Below are 13,159 nucleotides of genomic sequence, written 5' to 3' on the forward strand. Positions count from 1 at the left end.
CTTTCCCCAAAACCAAGGACCGGGTAACCCATCCTCTGCACCTCCCTACCTTGACCGCAGCCTGGCCCTGGCCAGAGTGGCTGTTTTTGCAATGTGGGCTCTCCTTCCTCCCCTTTCTGTTTGCCTAAGTTGCCAATAAACCCAAGGCCATATCCGGTTTACTCCCCCTCAGCTCCCCCTGGTCTCAACTACCCCACCCAGACCAGATGGAGGGAGGGAGGGGCTCCAGAGGAGCTCAGGACCTCCAAGGGGAGATGGCGGAGGGCAGAGTGAGCTGTTAAGTCACTCCATTTCACAGACAGAAAGCAGTCTGTCTGTCCCCAAGCTGTGTCCCATCAGCACTCCCCCACGCAGCCCACCCAGCAGATGTAAAACCACAGGCTCACTGGAGCTTGCCAGCCTGGGAGGACCTTTTCACAGGCCTTTCTGTCCCCTCTCCTAGGCTGGGATTCACTCAGCAGGTTAACATTTCTCAACCCTCCCTTTGACCATTGCAGTAGTAACTTCAACGGCAGACAGTGGGGTTGAGCTTTTTAATGTTATAAATCTGTGTCCGGCCCGCCTCTCACTGCCAGGCCCCTTCCTGGGCCTCCTATCTTCATATTGCCTGGAAGGCTGCCTGCAGCCAGGGCTTTGCCCATCCCCTAAGAAGGATCCAGCACCAGCCTGAGAGGGGAGGTGGCAGCAGCTGAGAGGGTAGGAGAGGGAAGAGACAGAAGCTTGTGCAGGCGCATGTGTGTATGAACTTATGTGAACACATGTGAAGTGTCAGGTTTACAGACCCCAGTTCAGAAGAGGAGGTGGGGCAAGAAGATGCACATCTTTTCTCCCTGGCACCCCAGCCTCACCCTATTCCAGGGACAGACACATGGTGAAGGTAAGAAACCCATCCCTGGACTGGAGCCCTTTTGAATCTGGTGGAGTCACAGATCCAGTCTGTGGGGACACTTGGTCTGTCTCCTTTTGAAAGCCCTGGAAGGGTGGGAGGTAAGAAGTAAAGGGAGACAGGTCTCTGCTAGAAGAACTTGACGCCTCGGCCATCGCTGACGGTGATGATCTCAGCCTTGTGCTCCTGCTGTAGGGCCTGCAGAGCCCGCAGTAGAGTTGCCTCATCCAGCCCATGGAACTCTGGACAGGGAGAGATGGGTAGTTAGGGACACTCAGCTCCGTGGGGCTCAAGGCCTCTGAGAAGAGCAGGCTAGCTGGAAGCTGAGACCTAGCAAGGCCATCTATATTGTTGCAGCTGCCACCCACCCTTCCTGGGAATTCCTCAGGAGTAAGGGGTGGAAGAAAGCCTGAGTCAACATGGAATGAGAGTTCATGCTTATTTCCCCCTTCAATCAGACACAATCCACATGTGCTCCTGCATTACCAGCCCCCCCCCCCATTAGGTTCTGATATACAAGAGGAACACCATTTGCTTGTGGGCCACAAAGACGGGGCCCTGACAATCAAGCCGAGGGAGGTGAAGACCCTTGTCACCTGCACACTGACCCTAAATGCATCTGTACCCATTGGGAGGACCTGTCCTAACACAAAGAGATACAGCCATACCTCTGGCCAGGAGACTGCTAAGGTCCAGCACAGATATCTGTCCTTTCCTAGCTAAAAAGAACAAGGCTGGGAGCCAAGGGCCAGCTGAGTATCTAGAGATACAGCAAGATACTGCCGGGAGATGTAAGAGGCAGGAGGCAAGCCTTAACAGGCTTGCAACACCTCACCCCCTGCGGGGGCCCAGCTCTTGAGTCAGGGAGCTTGCTTTCTGAGGAAGCCTCCAACTTTGCCTGGCCTGAGTGGTGGGCTGGGCAAGGCTGCAGCACTGAAGTCATGGCATGATGGTGGGAGTAGCAAGCAGAGGCCTGCAGGAAAGGGGGGAAAAGCCAAGAGCTGTAAACTCGGTTGGGGCAGCCAGGTCTGGCAGAAAGGGGAGGTGCCCCCTTTTCCCCAGCTAAGATTGGTACTTTTGGTGATCCTGGGGATCAGAATATGAAGTCAGAGGTAAAAGAGAGTATTTACACTATGTAAAAATCAAACAGTATACAAATCCTTGCCTGGCCAGAAACCAGAATATTCTAAAGGGCTGGGGGTGGGGATGGGGGTGTTGGCCCAATCCCTTTAGCTGACACCCACAGATCTTGAGCTCTCTATAAGAATAAAGGGTGAAAGAAAGCCTGAGTCAGCAAAGAAGGAGATTTCAGGCTTAATCTCCTGCCCAGGTTCTTCATTTGGTGTCTACACCAAAAATTCATACCTTTTCATGGGTCACAGATGCCCTTCAAAATCTTATAGACCCTATCCCTAGAAAAATGCACATACACACCCACTAACAAAATTCATGGGTTTCTGCATGTGAATTCAGGTGGTTTATGAAAATCTTGGACATGGGTTAAGAACCCTTGTATTATTTAGTATTTAGAATTCAGAGGCAGAAAAATGGGAAATCCGAATGTCTACTAAAAAAGGTTTAGAGAGTAGTTCCCGTCGTGGCCCAGTGGTTAATGAATCCGACTAGGAACCATGAGGTTGTGGGTTCGATCTCTGGCCTTGCTCAGTGGGTTAAGGATCCAGCGTTGCCGTGATCTGTGGTGTAGGTCGCAGACGAGGCTCGGCTCCCACATTGCTGTGGCTCTGGCGTAGGCCGGTGGCTACAGCTCCAATTCAACCCCTAGCCTGGGAACCTCCATATGCCGAGGGAGCGGCCCTCAAAAGGCAAAAAGACCAAAAAAAAAAAGGATTAGAGAGACGAGGATTCAGATGACAAAACTGCGGCGGAAGGGAAAAGCATTACCCTCATCCTCTGTGTCTTCCCCATTGGTCAGTTCATACAGAGTGAATACGGAGTTGTTCTGGCCACTCCTGGAAACCTGTGGACACAGAGAACAGCAACTGAATAAGAACCAGGAATTCCCTGGGAGAAGGTAAACTCACCAGCTCCACCTCTTTGACCCAAGAATGATACTTATTCTCAAACCAGAACTGTCAGCTCAGCAGAGGTGTGGCCTGAAGACCACAAGCCCTACAGGTGCTATATTTATACATGTACGCACACACATGCGGAACCACTAAACCACAGGCCTTTACGTGGCTGAGGAGTGACCTCTCACTCTGGTTGTTTTCCTGTTCAAGAATGGGTGCTATGTGTTTGTTATATTTGGGTTGTTGATGCTTCTTCCCCTCCTCTGTCCCTTGGGAATGTTTAGGGCTGGTAGTAACCGGGAATTCGAGAGGGAGAGTCTGTCCCCAATGCCCACACTGGTTCAGAATGTCTCATTTATATTGTGGACAGCCCCATAAGGATGTGGGGGGGGGAGGGGCTCCAGGTTTTTGTTTTGTTTTGTTTTTTCCTTCCTTTCCCCATTTATCTTCTGTGGCCAGAGGCTCCAGCCAACAATAGTACTCATGGTTCCCAGTACTGCATCTTCCAAACATGGCCTCACATAGCCTCTGGCCTCCTACGGGCAAAGAAAGGGAAGTTCTTTGCAACCAGGGAAATTGAGTCAATGAAAGAGACTTGCCTGGAAGACGTACACTTCCTCTTTCTACCCCCTCCCACTCTGCTCAGTCTGGATCTGACAGCACCAGGCATCTGCTGAGCAGATTCATTTTCCTTTGCCTTGGGTCACTGCTGTCCGAATAGTCTCACCCATTGATAGATGAGTTTCCCCCATTCTTCTGGCCTCCGCCACATGATCAGGAAGCTAGACTTGTTCTTATCCAACCACTCCAAGTTCCCTGCAAAACAGATACTTATGAAAAAGCATCATGCTCTAAAAAGAGACAAAGAGGCAAAAACCAAGATGGAACAGACTCAGCTTTCAGAGAGAGAAATTCAAGAATTGTTTTACTACTATTATCTCAAGGCATTCATTTCCCTTCTCTTTAGGTCTTAAGACACAGATGGAGATACTTCAATTTTGTATACCAGTGGGGGAAAAGAACTCAGGGAATTGGACTATTCTACAGAACACTCGGCTTCAAACCGAGGGAGGAAAAAAAAAAAAAAAAAGGTTTTAAAAGAAAAGACTTGTGCTAAGGTGCCCTTAAGAAAACGCAATTAGGAGTTCCCGTAGTGGCTCAGCAGAAATGAACCTGACTAGTAACCATGAGGTTGCGGGTTTGATCCCTGGCCTCCCTCAGTGGGTTAAGCATGTCTGTGACCTACACCTGAGCTGTGGTGTAGGTCACAGACACAGTTCAGCTCAGATCTTGTGTTGCTGTGGCTGTGGCATAGGCCAGCAGCTGTAGCTGATTCAACCCCTAGCCTGGGAACTTTCATATGCCATGGGTGCAACCTTACCAGGCAAAAACAAACAAACAAACAAACAAACAAACAAACAAAAAAAAAAAAAAAAGAAAGAAAGAAAGAAAGCTGACTAGGAGGAAAAATAAGCACTTTGGGGAACTGAACCCACCTTTCTTCCTCAGTTCCTCTAATACAACTTGGATTGATTCCACAGGGAGCTTCCCTGGTTTAAGGTTAAGGAAATGGCATTAATGGAATGAACTGGGTGGGATAAAATTTCTCAGAGCCAGGCTCAAGCTTAGAACTACCCTTCTTTTCCCTCCCACACACATAAATGTGCAATTCCCCAATAGGATATAAATTGGCATTTTCTGCATCTTGGGAGGGGGAGAGATAAAGAGAACTAGTCCAATTGAAAGGAAAAGCTTCAGAGAATGAAAGGTACTATTATTTCTCATCCTCTGACCTCTCTCCTTCCTCAGCTGTTCTCCAGATATTTTAGGGATGAATCAGGCAGCTAAAGCAAATGACCCTTACTTCCTGGGATGAGAAGAGTAGGTGGAGAAAATTACTAAAGGTAATGCCAGAGTTTGAGCCTCATACAGAGGAAGACAGAAGATTCAACGAGTCAAAAAGGCTCAGGTTGATAAACTTGGTACTTGGCTTCCGGGCAGAAAATGTAAGATCTGAATGACACCTGGGTACTCACTGCCTAGGACAAGAGCACTTGGCACTGCATTTGGGTTGGAGTTGGAGGAAAAATGGATGTCAGCTGCACAGACTGGCTCTTTCCCAAGTCCAGTTTGGGTGGGAACCTGCCTTCTGTGGGTGAAGAGGGGTGTGAAGTCTGGGCATGTAGGGAAGTGTGGAAGTGCATGTGTGTGGGCTGTGGAAGAGCCTGAGGGAGGATACGCTGTAGCTTCACGTTGTTGAAAAGCGGGCTCTCCTGAGCTTCCATCACCGTCATGCTGGACTGTTTGTGCAGGCGGCAGAAGGACAGGACCAGAGAGCACCAGGCGGCCAGCTGCTTCTGCCGAGTGTCCACGTTCGGTTGCAACCTACCGGGTGAAGCGGGTGGGGCAAAGAATTAGAGGACGTGAGAGGGCGACCGGCGGCGCTTGCCGGAGGCGCGTTTTAGGGAGAAAGTGAGGGACTGCGGGTAGTGGCGATCGGGTCCGTTCTCCCCCTCCCCGTTTGAAGCATCAGGGCTGAGCCCGGGGTCCAGGGGAGGGGAGGGAGGCCCGGCGGGGCTTCTCGGGGTCTGAGCCTCACGTAAAGAAGGGCGGGAAGCGATACTGCCACGGCCACTCGAAACTCATCGCCATCGTAGTAGCCCAGGAACCCCGGAACCCGGCGGCAAAGGACTTCCGGTCTCCTCCCCGACTCGTCCGGGTAGAAAGCATAGCAGAAAGGTTCCGGGCGTCCCTGCTGGTTCCTTGCCATTATCCCCCAAATCCTTGCTGTCTAGATCAGAAAGAGCCCTGAGGAGTTTTCTCATTCTGCCTTAGAGAAGGGTAGTGACTTCCCCAAAAGAGGCATAGTAGGAGTTCCCGTTGTGGCGCAGTGGTTAGCGAATCCGACTAGGAACCATGAGGTTGCGGGTTCGGTCCCTGCCCTTGCTCAGTGGGTTAACGATCTGGCGTTGCCGTGAGCTGTGGTGTAGGTTGCAGACGCGGCTCGGATCCAGGGGTGCTGTGGCTCTGGCGTAGGCTGGTGGCTACAGCTCCGATTCAACCCCTAGCCTGGGAACCTCCATATGCCGCGGGAGCGGCCCAAGAAATAGCAACAACAACAACAACAAAAAGACAAAAGACAAAAAAAAAAAAAAAAAAAAAAAAAAAAAAAAAAGAGGCATAGTAGAACTGCAAGTAGAACCCAGGTCTCCAGAGTGTTAATACTCGCTAGGTTTCTTTTAATATTAACTTTTGTGTCATTTAAGCTAAACGCCTCGCAATTCCCCATTCTCCTCAATTCCTTTTTCTTTCCACTCCATCATTCTCCAGGAGCACATTTGTAGCTTTTATCACTGGAAACGGCTCTGATTCCATGACTCAGAGCTGCCATATTTGACCACAGCCACCCCTCTCACAACTCTCCCACTTCTTCACCTATCTAGTCTCAAGTCTCTGGACCCCGACTCTTTGCCCAGCCTAGACTACTCAATTCTGTCCCCTTGCCTGCTTACCTCCTGCTCAGTTTCCAAACCAGAGTTTGTTTGTTTTGTTTTGTTTTTGGCTCTGCCAGTGACTTGTGGAAGTTCTCAGGCCAGGGATCGAACCTGCACCACAGCAGTCACCCAAGCTGCAGTGACAACGCAGGATCCTTAAACCCATTTGCCATCCAGAGAACTTCAAACCAGAGTTGTTGATTCTTGCCCACCTGCCCCACGACCTTTTTTTCACACCTTGGCCCAGGAGTATTACTGGGGAAAAAAAAAAAACAAACAAACACCAGAACCTGATGACTGAGCCCAGATTCCCTGACTAACCTCGCTGCTGGGTAATCAATGCACCCCAGTGATACTTTGTCTTTTATTGACTCCCTGTCACATTCTTCAAGGTGACTCTTCAAACTTTTCCACATCCATCAAGCCATTCCACCTGTTCTCATCTCCTGTGTCCCTGCAGAATGCCCTTCCCTTCTATTTTTGTGAGATTAAATCCATACAGGTGAACTCCTTAATCTTTCCTCTCTGTCACCTAACACAATTCATCTCTCAAAAATTCCTCTCCACCTTTGCTCCTTTTTGGACTCAAAGGAGGAAGTGTCACTCTTCCTTTATAAGCCCAACCCTTTGGCATCTTCTTGCCTCTCCTTTCCAATTTCCTCCAGGACTTCTCTTCATCTTCCCTTTTTCCCTTTCCCCTAGCTCCTCTCCTCTAGTCTACAAACATGCAGTCATCTCTCCTTGGAAAGATGGAGTTTCCTTCCCTCTACCAGCCTCTTAATTTCCTGTCTGATCTCTAATATCTCCTCCATCAAAGTCCATCCTTCATTGTGTACAATTCCTGGTCCACCATTCAATAGATGATGTTCTCTCAAAGGGCATCATCCCGTTTGCTCCCATGGCACTGTTTTATCCTTTTCTGTTACTGTCTTTCTGATCTTTCCCTTCATGCTCTTTTTCCATCATTGTTTAAATGTAGTTATTTCCTAAGAATGTCAGCCTTCTTCAGTACACCTCTCTGAGAACTCTCATCCCTCGCATGGCTTCATATGGCATTTATGTGCAGGAGACTCTTAAACCTATACTTCTAGCTCCAATCCCTTTCTACCACCAGCATTCCCACCACCACTCCCATTTCTAACTCTCTGTAGTACATCACAGCTGTTCCATTGTTACCTCATATTATACATCCTTTTCTCAGGCCAGCTTCTCCTCCTAATGGGCTTTTAAAAATTATTATTACTTCCACCATTGTCCTAGTAACTCAGTTCAAAGCTGGAGTCAGTCCTAATCTCTCCTCTCCCTCACCTTCATAGCCAAACCCTACAGATTCCCTCCTTTGTTTTTAATCATCTTTCCTACTTTTAAATTATTTTCCATTTCCCCATTTACCACTCCTTTAGTCCCTCTGCCCTCATTTTCTCAAGACTAGATTATTGCAATAATTTCCAATTTCACCTCCCTTTCTATTCTCTCCCTTAGGGGAATGTACTCAATCTAAGGCTAATCAGGTGCCAAATCTACAGTCACCCTCCTGTGATCTCACCTCCTGTGATCACACCTTGGGTAGACATGATCCCTCCTTCCTTTGCACTCAGATCATATTTGCTTTGCATCTCTTGCCATGACTCTCATCACACAGGCCATTGTTTGTGTTTATTTGTGTACATATCAGCTCCCTACTAGATGAAAGGCATTGGGAACAGAAGCCTAGCCCTATCTAACTTGTGTTCCCAACACAATATGCTATACACAGTGTCTTACACCAGCATGCAATTGATGTATTTTAGTAAAATACATGGGGTTCCCACCATGGCGCAACAGGATCAGCAGTGTCTCTGGAACTCTGGGATGCAGGTTTAACCCCCAGCCTGGCACAGTGGGTTAAGGATCCAGTGTTGCCACAGCTGCGGTGTAAGTTGCAACTGTGGCTTGGATCTGATCCTGGCTCAGGAACTCCGTAGCCTGTGGCATGGCTGGAAAAAAAAAATGCATGAAGGCAAATATGAGCCAAGAAGAGGATGGGTATACCCTTGGAGAAGACAGATGCATTGATGGAAATAGAGCAAAGATTTCTCTCTGTTGAAAAGTCAAAATGTCCTAGGGAACAGGTATGTCTCTAGAGACAGATGTGTCCCAAGGAGAGAAGAAGTGTGTCTCAGAGAATGAATAGATGTATTCCAGGAAGCATGTGGGTATGTATGTATGGAATAGACAGGCGTGTCCCAGGAAGTAGCTATGCATGTACTCAGGGAGGCACATACATCAACAAAGAGGGAAGGAGAGGTCCTAGAGAGGCACCAGGTGCCACAAGGAGTAAACAGATGTCTTTATGAAGAACAAAGTTATTCTCTAGATGCTTCTGTTTTGTTTTTTTGTTTGTTTGGTTTTTGTCTTTTTTGGGGCTGCACCCGCAGCATATGGAAATTCCCATGCTAGGGGTTGAATTGGAGCTGCAGCTGCCAGCCTATGCCACAGCCAGCAATGCCACATCCAAGCTACATCTGCAACTTATGCCACAACTCGTGGCAAGGTAGAATCTTTAACCCACTGAGCGAGGCCAGGGATTGAAGCTGCATCCTCATGGATACTAGTTGGGTTCTTAACTCGCTGAGCCACGATGGGAACTCCTTTCTAGATTTTGTTTGTTTGTTTTGCTTTTTTTTTTAGGGCCGCACCCACCACATATGGAGGTTCCCAGGCTAGGGGTCGAATCGGAGCTACAGCTGCCGGCCTACACCACAGTCACAGCAACATCAGATCTGGGCCATATCTGTGACCTACCCTGCAGGTCATGGCAATGCTGGATCCTTAACCTACTGAGTGAGGCCAGGGATTGAACCTACAACCTCATGGTTCCCAGTTGGATTCATTTCCACTGCATGACAATGGGAACTCCCTATGTTTTTGATGACCCGGCAGGTTTGTCCCAGGGAGAACTGGAGGTGAAGGTTTCCTGGTGAGAACTGGGCCTCACTGTCCAGGGAACATACAGGAGTGTCCAAGTATAGAAATGGTTCTCTATGGTCTCTAGGTATGTCCCTAGAAAGTGGGAAGGTGTATTAAGGAAGCATAAGTATGGATCAGGAAGCCAACAGAAGGGTCCAGTGAAGAACTAGGTTGCTATGGGGATGATGGGTCTCTATCTCATGGTCCTATCTCCTCTGTTTTGAGCTTCTTCCAGGTCATGTCCCTCTTCTGGTTGTTGGCTTTAGTGGACACCAGGGGGCAGTGTGCAGCCAGGCTGTAGGCCACACCCACCCAGGGTCCAGGACAATGTAGGATGAGGGCCAAGGACCTGGAGGGGAAGTCCTGGGGTGAGTCTAAAAGAAGCCCCCACTGCCTTTGTCCTCAATCCTGAGGTCCTTAGGGAGGGACTCTTGTTGGTCATGTCAGGGCTCCAACTCCCAGGCCCTGGAAATCAACTGAGCCATGAAGAAGAGTAAAATTCAGGGCTCCTGGGTGGTCCCCTTTGCTTCTTGCAGGAGTCACAGCAGAGAGTCCTCCCTCCTCCCTCCCCCCTCACCTCTCCAGCAGCTGTGCAAACCGGAAGGGAGTCTCTTCCTGCTTGTTTCCTGGAGCTGGGTTTGGATAGGGGCAGGAAAGGCCTGGCCTTGGGAGGAAAGAGTACAGGGGTGTGGCCTTCAGGTGGGGGAGGGGATGGGGGCAGGTAAGTGAACAGAACTGTGGACCTATCCAGATTCTTCCAGCTCTGCTCCCTAGAGCTGAGGGCCTGTGGGAAAGGCAGAGAGTCTGGGAAGGATACAGATGGGATGGGGAGGGGAATGGCGTACAAAAAAAAAAAAAAAAAGTTTTATTTTCAAGATTACAGAACTTGTGCCATGACACCACCCAGCTTCCATTTCCACCAATCTAAGGCTCTGCGGTTGGGGTGGGAGTGAGGGAAGGAAGTCGGGAGGGGAGGAGAGAGACCTGGTGGTGGCAGAGGGAAGGAGGAAGATGGCTACTGAAGAGCTCACGCCACCCTAGGTCTGGGCTTCAGGGTCTTTACTCCTCCATACCACGAGGGTGACGAGGAAGGGGATGAGGCAGATGGGGACCATGATCATGGCCAGGAGCACATCCTCTGGGGGGTCTGAGAAGGTGGGCTGCACCAGGGAGCAGTTGGCAAAGTGGATCCGGTGAGCCTCAAAGATGATCCGTTCTGCCCAGGGATTGGGGAAGCCCAGCTTGAACGCATCTGCTTTCTGTTCCAGGCATTCTTGAAGGATGCTATAAGGCCTGGGGGCAGGAGAGGACTGGAGTGAGGGAGGGGTTAGGCCCAGAAAGAGGACCGGCCCACACTCACTCAAGGCCCACAAGGAACAAGCCCCCACCCCTGGTCCAAACCGCCTCCGGCATTGCCCCTACCTGCTAATCAGGGCCCAGTCACACCAATCCTTTTTGATAGAGTCCATATAATCCTTATAATCGTGCCAGCAAAGTTGGGCATCTGTCTCATAGTTCTCCTCCAGTGTTTTCCCTGTAGGTAGAGATGCTGCATATCGACCACACCCCAGCCCTCCCTCCAAGCCCTCTGATCCAGATAGTTCCATTGAGGAACCACGGTTTCTGTCTTTGAATATAGGGACTGCCAGGAGAGCCTCAGAAATTTCCCAAGCAAGACACTCCTGGCTGAGGAGAGAGTCCCAGCTCAGGAAAAGTTTAATGCCTCCCGTGTGCACGGACCTCCCTACCTAACAAGAGCTTCCACATCCACTTTTTCTGGGGCCTTCCTCTTTTTCCTTTAAGACCGCACCTGCAGCATATGTAAGTTCCCAGGCTAGGGGTCAAATTGGAGCTGTTGCTCCCAGTCTACACCACGCAGGATCTGAGCAGCATCTGGGACCTACATCGCAACTCACAGCAACACGGGATCTTTAACCCACTAAGCGAGGCCAAGGATCAAACCCACGTTCTCATGGATACTCACTGGGTTTCATAAGGTACTGAGCCACGACAAAAAAAAAAAAAAAAAAAAAAAAAAAAAAAAAAGAACTCCCGCGTTGCCATGAGCTATGGTATAGGTCACAGACTCTGATCGGATCTGGTGTTGCTGTGGCTGTGGCCGGCAGCTGTGGCTCCGATTTGACCCCTAGCCTGGGAACCTCCATAGGCCACAGGTGCCGCTTTAAAAAGATAAAAAAAAAAAAAGGAATTCCTTTTTTTGGGGGAGGGGGGTTTTCTAACCCACTGTGAGGTGGACCAGCTCAGAGCTGATGGGGTCCCTCTGGGATGAGAGGTAGAAAGACTATAAGGAACCCCAAGAGAAAAGAGAGGGGAATTTAGGGGAGCCAACTAAGTTTGGGGCCTAGCCTGTGGGAAAGGGACCCTGTTCACTGACCTCTCTCTTTCTTTCCCCTAGCCACCCTCCCACAGCCACTGGGTACTTACCTTCTAAATTTAAGTAATCTGGGGTGGGAAAATGCTGAGCCAGGGACTCCTGGGGCTTCAGGACAGCTGTGGGCAGAAAAGAAAGAGAGCAATGAGCGGTCGGATGGGGATCTGGGCGGTGGAGCCTGGAGGAGGGGGGGTTGTGGGTTGGGGGCCGAGACTCTTGGAAATCAGGGCTACTCTCAGAAGAGAAAGAGGAGTAAGGCAGGCCCCCACCGGGTGCCCGGAAGAAAGGGGCTGCACCAATTCCTTCCCACTCATACCCAAACCCCCTGCCTCCACATCAGCCCCAGACCTCCCAAGACCTCTCGGAGGGGCCCTGGCACCCCAGCTTTCGCCAAGTGGGAAGCAGCCCGCGCGGCGTCCTCACCGAGGCGGGGCCGTCCGAAGGGCAGCGCTGTCCGCACCCGCACCCCGGGGCCGTTCCGGCCTCGGCCGTCCAGCCCCCCTCCCCTCCAGGGCCTCCCGCGCCTCCTGCCCGGGCCCCGGGGCGCTGCGCTCACCGCCCAGCAGCAGGAGGAGGCGGAGCGCTGCCGGTCGCCCGGCGCGGGTCGCGGGGAGCCGCGGGCCCCCGGCGGCGCGCTCCGCTCGCAGCGAGGCCATCGCGCGGCGAGCAGGCGAGGAGGGGCGGCGGCGCTGAGCCGGGCGCTGGCGGGGGCGCCAATATCCTCGTCCCCAGCCGCAGGAAGCCGCGCCGCTTCCTCGCAGGGGCTGGGACGGCTGCGGCCACGTGGGGGGCGGGGGCGACGCCCGGGGCCCGCGGGCTGGAGGGGGAGTCGCTGCCCCACCCGGCCCTGGCGCCCGCCTGGCCGGCGTTGGCCCACCCTTTCCTCCAGTTCACCCCGTGTGGCTGGACAGCTCCCCTCGTAACCCCAGAACCGGGATCATTTCCTCGGCTCTGCTGCATGGCGCCCAGGCCTCGCCGGGGTCTCCCAGCATCCGCTCCCCGCTCCCCGCACTCTAGTCGCCCTTTCCCTTTCTCCGCGAGTTTGTGGGGGGAGTGTTGGGGGAGGAGGGTGTGGGGAGAGGGAGGGGGCTGGGAGCTCAGAGGGCCTCTCTCGACGCCTCAGTATCTAAGGCTGGGGGTTGGGGTTGTCCTGGGCCGTGGGGGAAGGGGCGCCTTGAGCTGGGCTCCGCGTTCCCTTTCCCTGGGAACACCCACTGCTGTCGGCCTGCCTGCCAAAACCGGGGAGGAAAAGAGGGAGCCAGCCCTTCCGAGTCGGGAGAAGGCCTGGGGATGGGGGTAGAGGGGAAACCAAAGCCCATACCCTCCCTTTGAGGCAGTCCCTGGGCCCTAGACCCACAAAGCAGATTGAGGGCAGGGGCAAAAGTAAGACTACTCCCCCCGCAAGGAG

General features: G+C 51.7%; 2 protein-coding genes and 1 long non-coding RNA gene across 3 annotated transcripts; 1 reads left to right on the forward strand and 2 right to left on the reverse strand.

Moving 5' to 3' along the window:
* Nucleotides 1-519: 519 nt before the first annotated feature.
* VPS25 (vacuolar protein sorting 25 homolog) lies at nt 520-5,595 on the reverse strand. The gene is made up of 6 exons (XM_021066978.2): nt 5,516-5,595; nt 5,156-5,301; nt 4,413-4,466; nt 3,644-3,732; nt 2,789-2,864; nt 520-1,128 (listed from the first exon to the last, which is right to left on the reverse strand). Exons 1-6 carry the CDS (start codon nt 5,566-5,568, stop codon nt 1,016-1,018), a joined length of 531 nt encoding a protein of 176 aa, XP_020922637.1. The 5' UTR covers nt 5,569-5,595; the 3' UTR covers nt 520-1,015.
* LOC146398121 (uncharacterized) lies at nt 4,234-8,763 on the forward strand. Its single transcript, XR_014821140.1, has 2 exons — nt 4,234-5,783; nt 6,101-8,763. It is a non-coding gene; the product is annotated as an uncharacterized LOC146398121 (long non-coding RNA).
* Nucleotides 8,764-10,206: 1,443 nt separating this feature from the next.
* On the reverse strand, nt 10,207-12,426 carry RAMP2 (receptor activity modifying protein 2). The gene is given in 4 exon segments (NM_214082.1): nt 10,207-10,652; nt 10,782-10,893; nt 11,805-11,870; nt 12,308-12,426. Coding segments are annotated over 4 exon segments (534 nt in total). The 5' UTR covers nt 12,408-12,426; the 3' UTR covers nt 10,207-10,396.
* Nucleotides 12,427-13,159: the final 733 nt, after the last annotated feature.

The sequence above is a fragment of the Sus scrofa genome, chromosome 12 (genome assembly GCF_054392235.1).
Source record: "Sus scrofa isolate SSC_HxYL_T2T_F1_AM1 chromosome 12, Sscrofa_HxYL_maternal_Yorkshire_Landrace_v2.0, whole genome shotgun sequence".
Taxonomy (NCBI): domain Eukaryota; kingdom Metazoa; phylum Chordata; class Mammalia; order Artiodactyla; family Suidae; genus Sus; species Sus scrofa.

Excerpts from the sequence above, each read along its gene's own strand:
- VPS25 (XM_021066978.2), bottom strand. The coding sequence starts at position 5,568 with ATGGCGATGAGTTTCGAGTGGCCGTGGCAGTATCGCTTCCCGCCCTTC. Across the intron at positions 5,302-5,515 it reads CGCTTCCCGCCCTTCTTTAC|GTTGCAACCGAACGTGGACA; the intron begins GTGAGGCTCAGA and ends TTCACCCGGTAG. Across the intron at positions 1,129-2,788 it reads GGAAGACACAGAGGATGAGG|AGTTCCATGGGCTGGATGAG; the intron begins GTAATGCTTTTC and ends CTCCCTGTCCAG.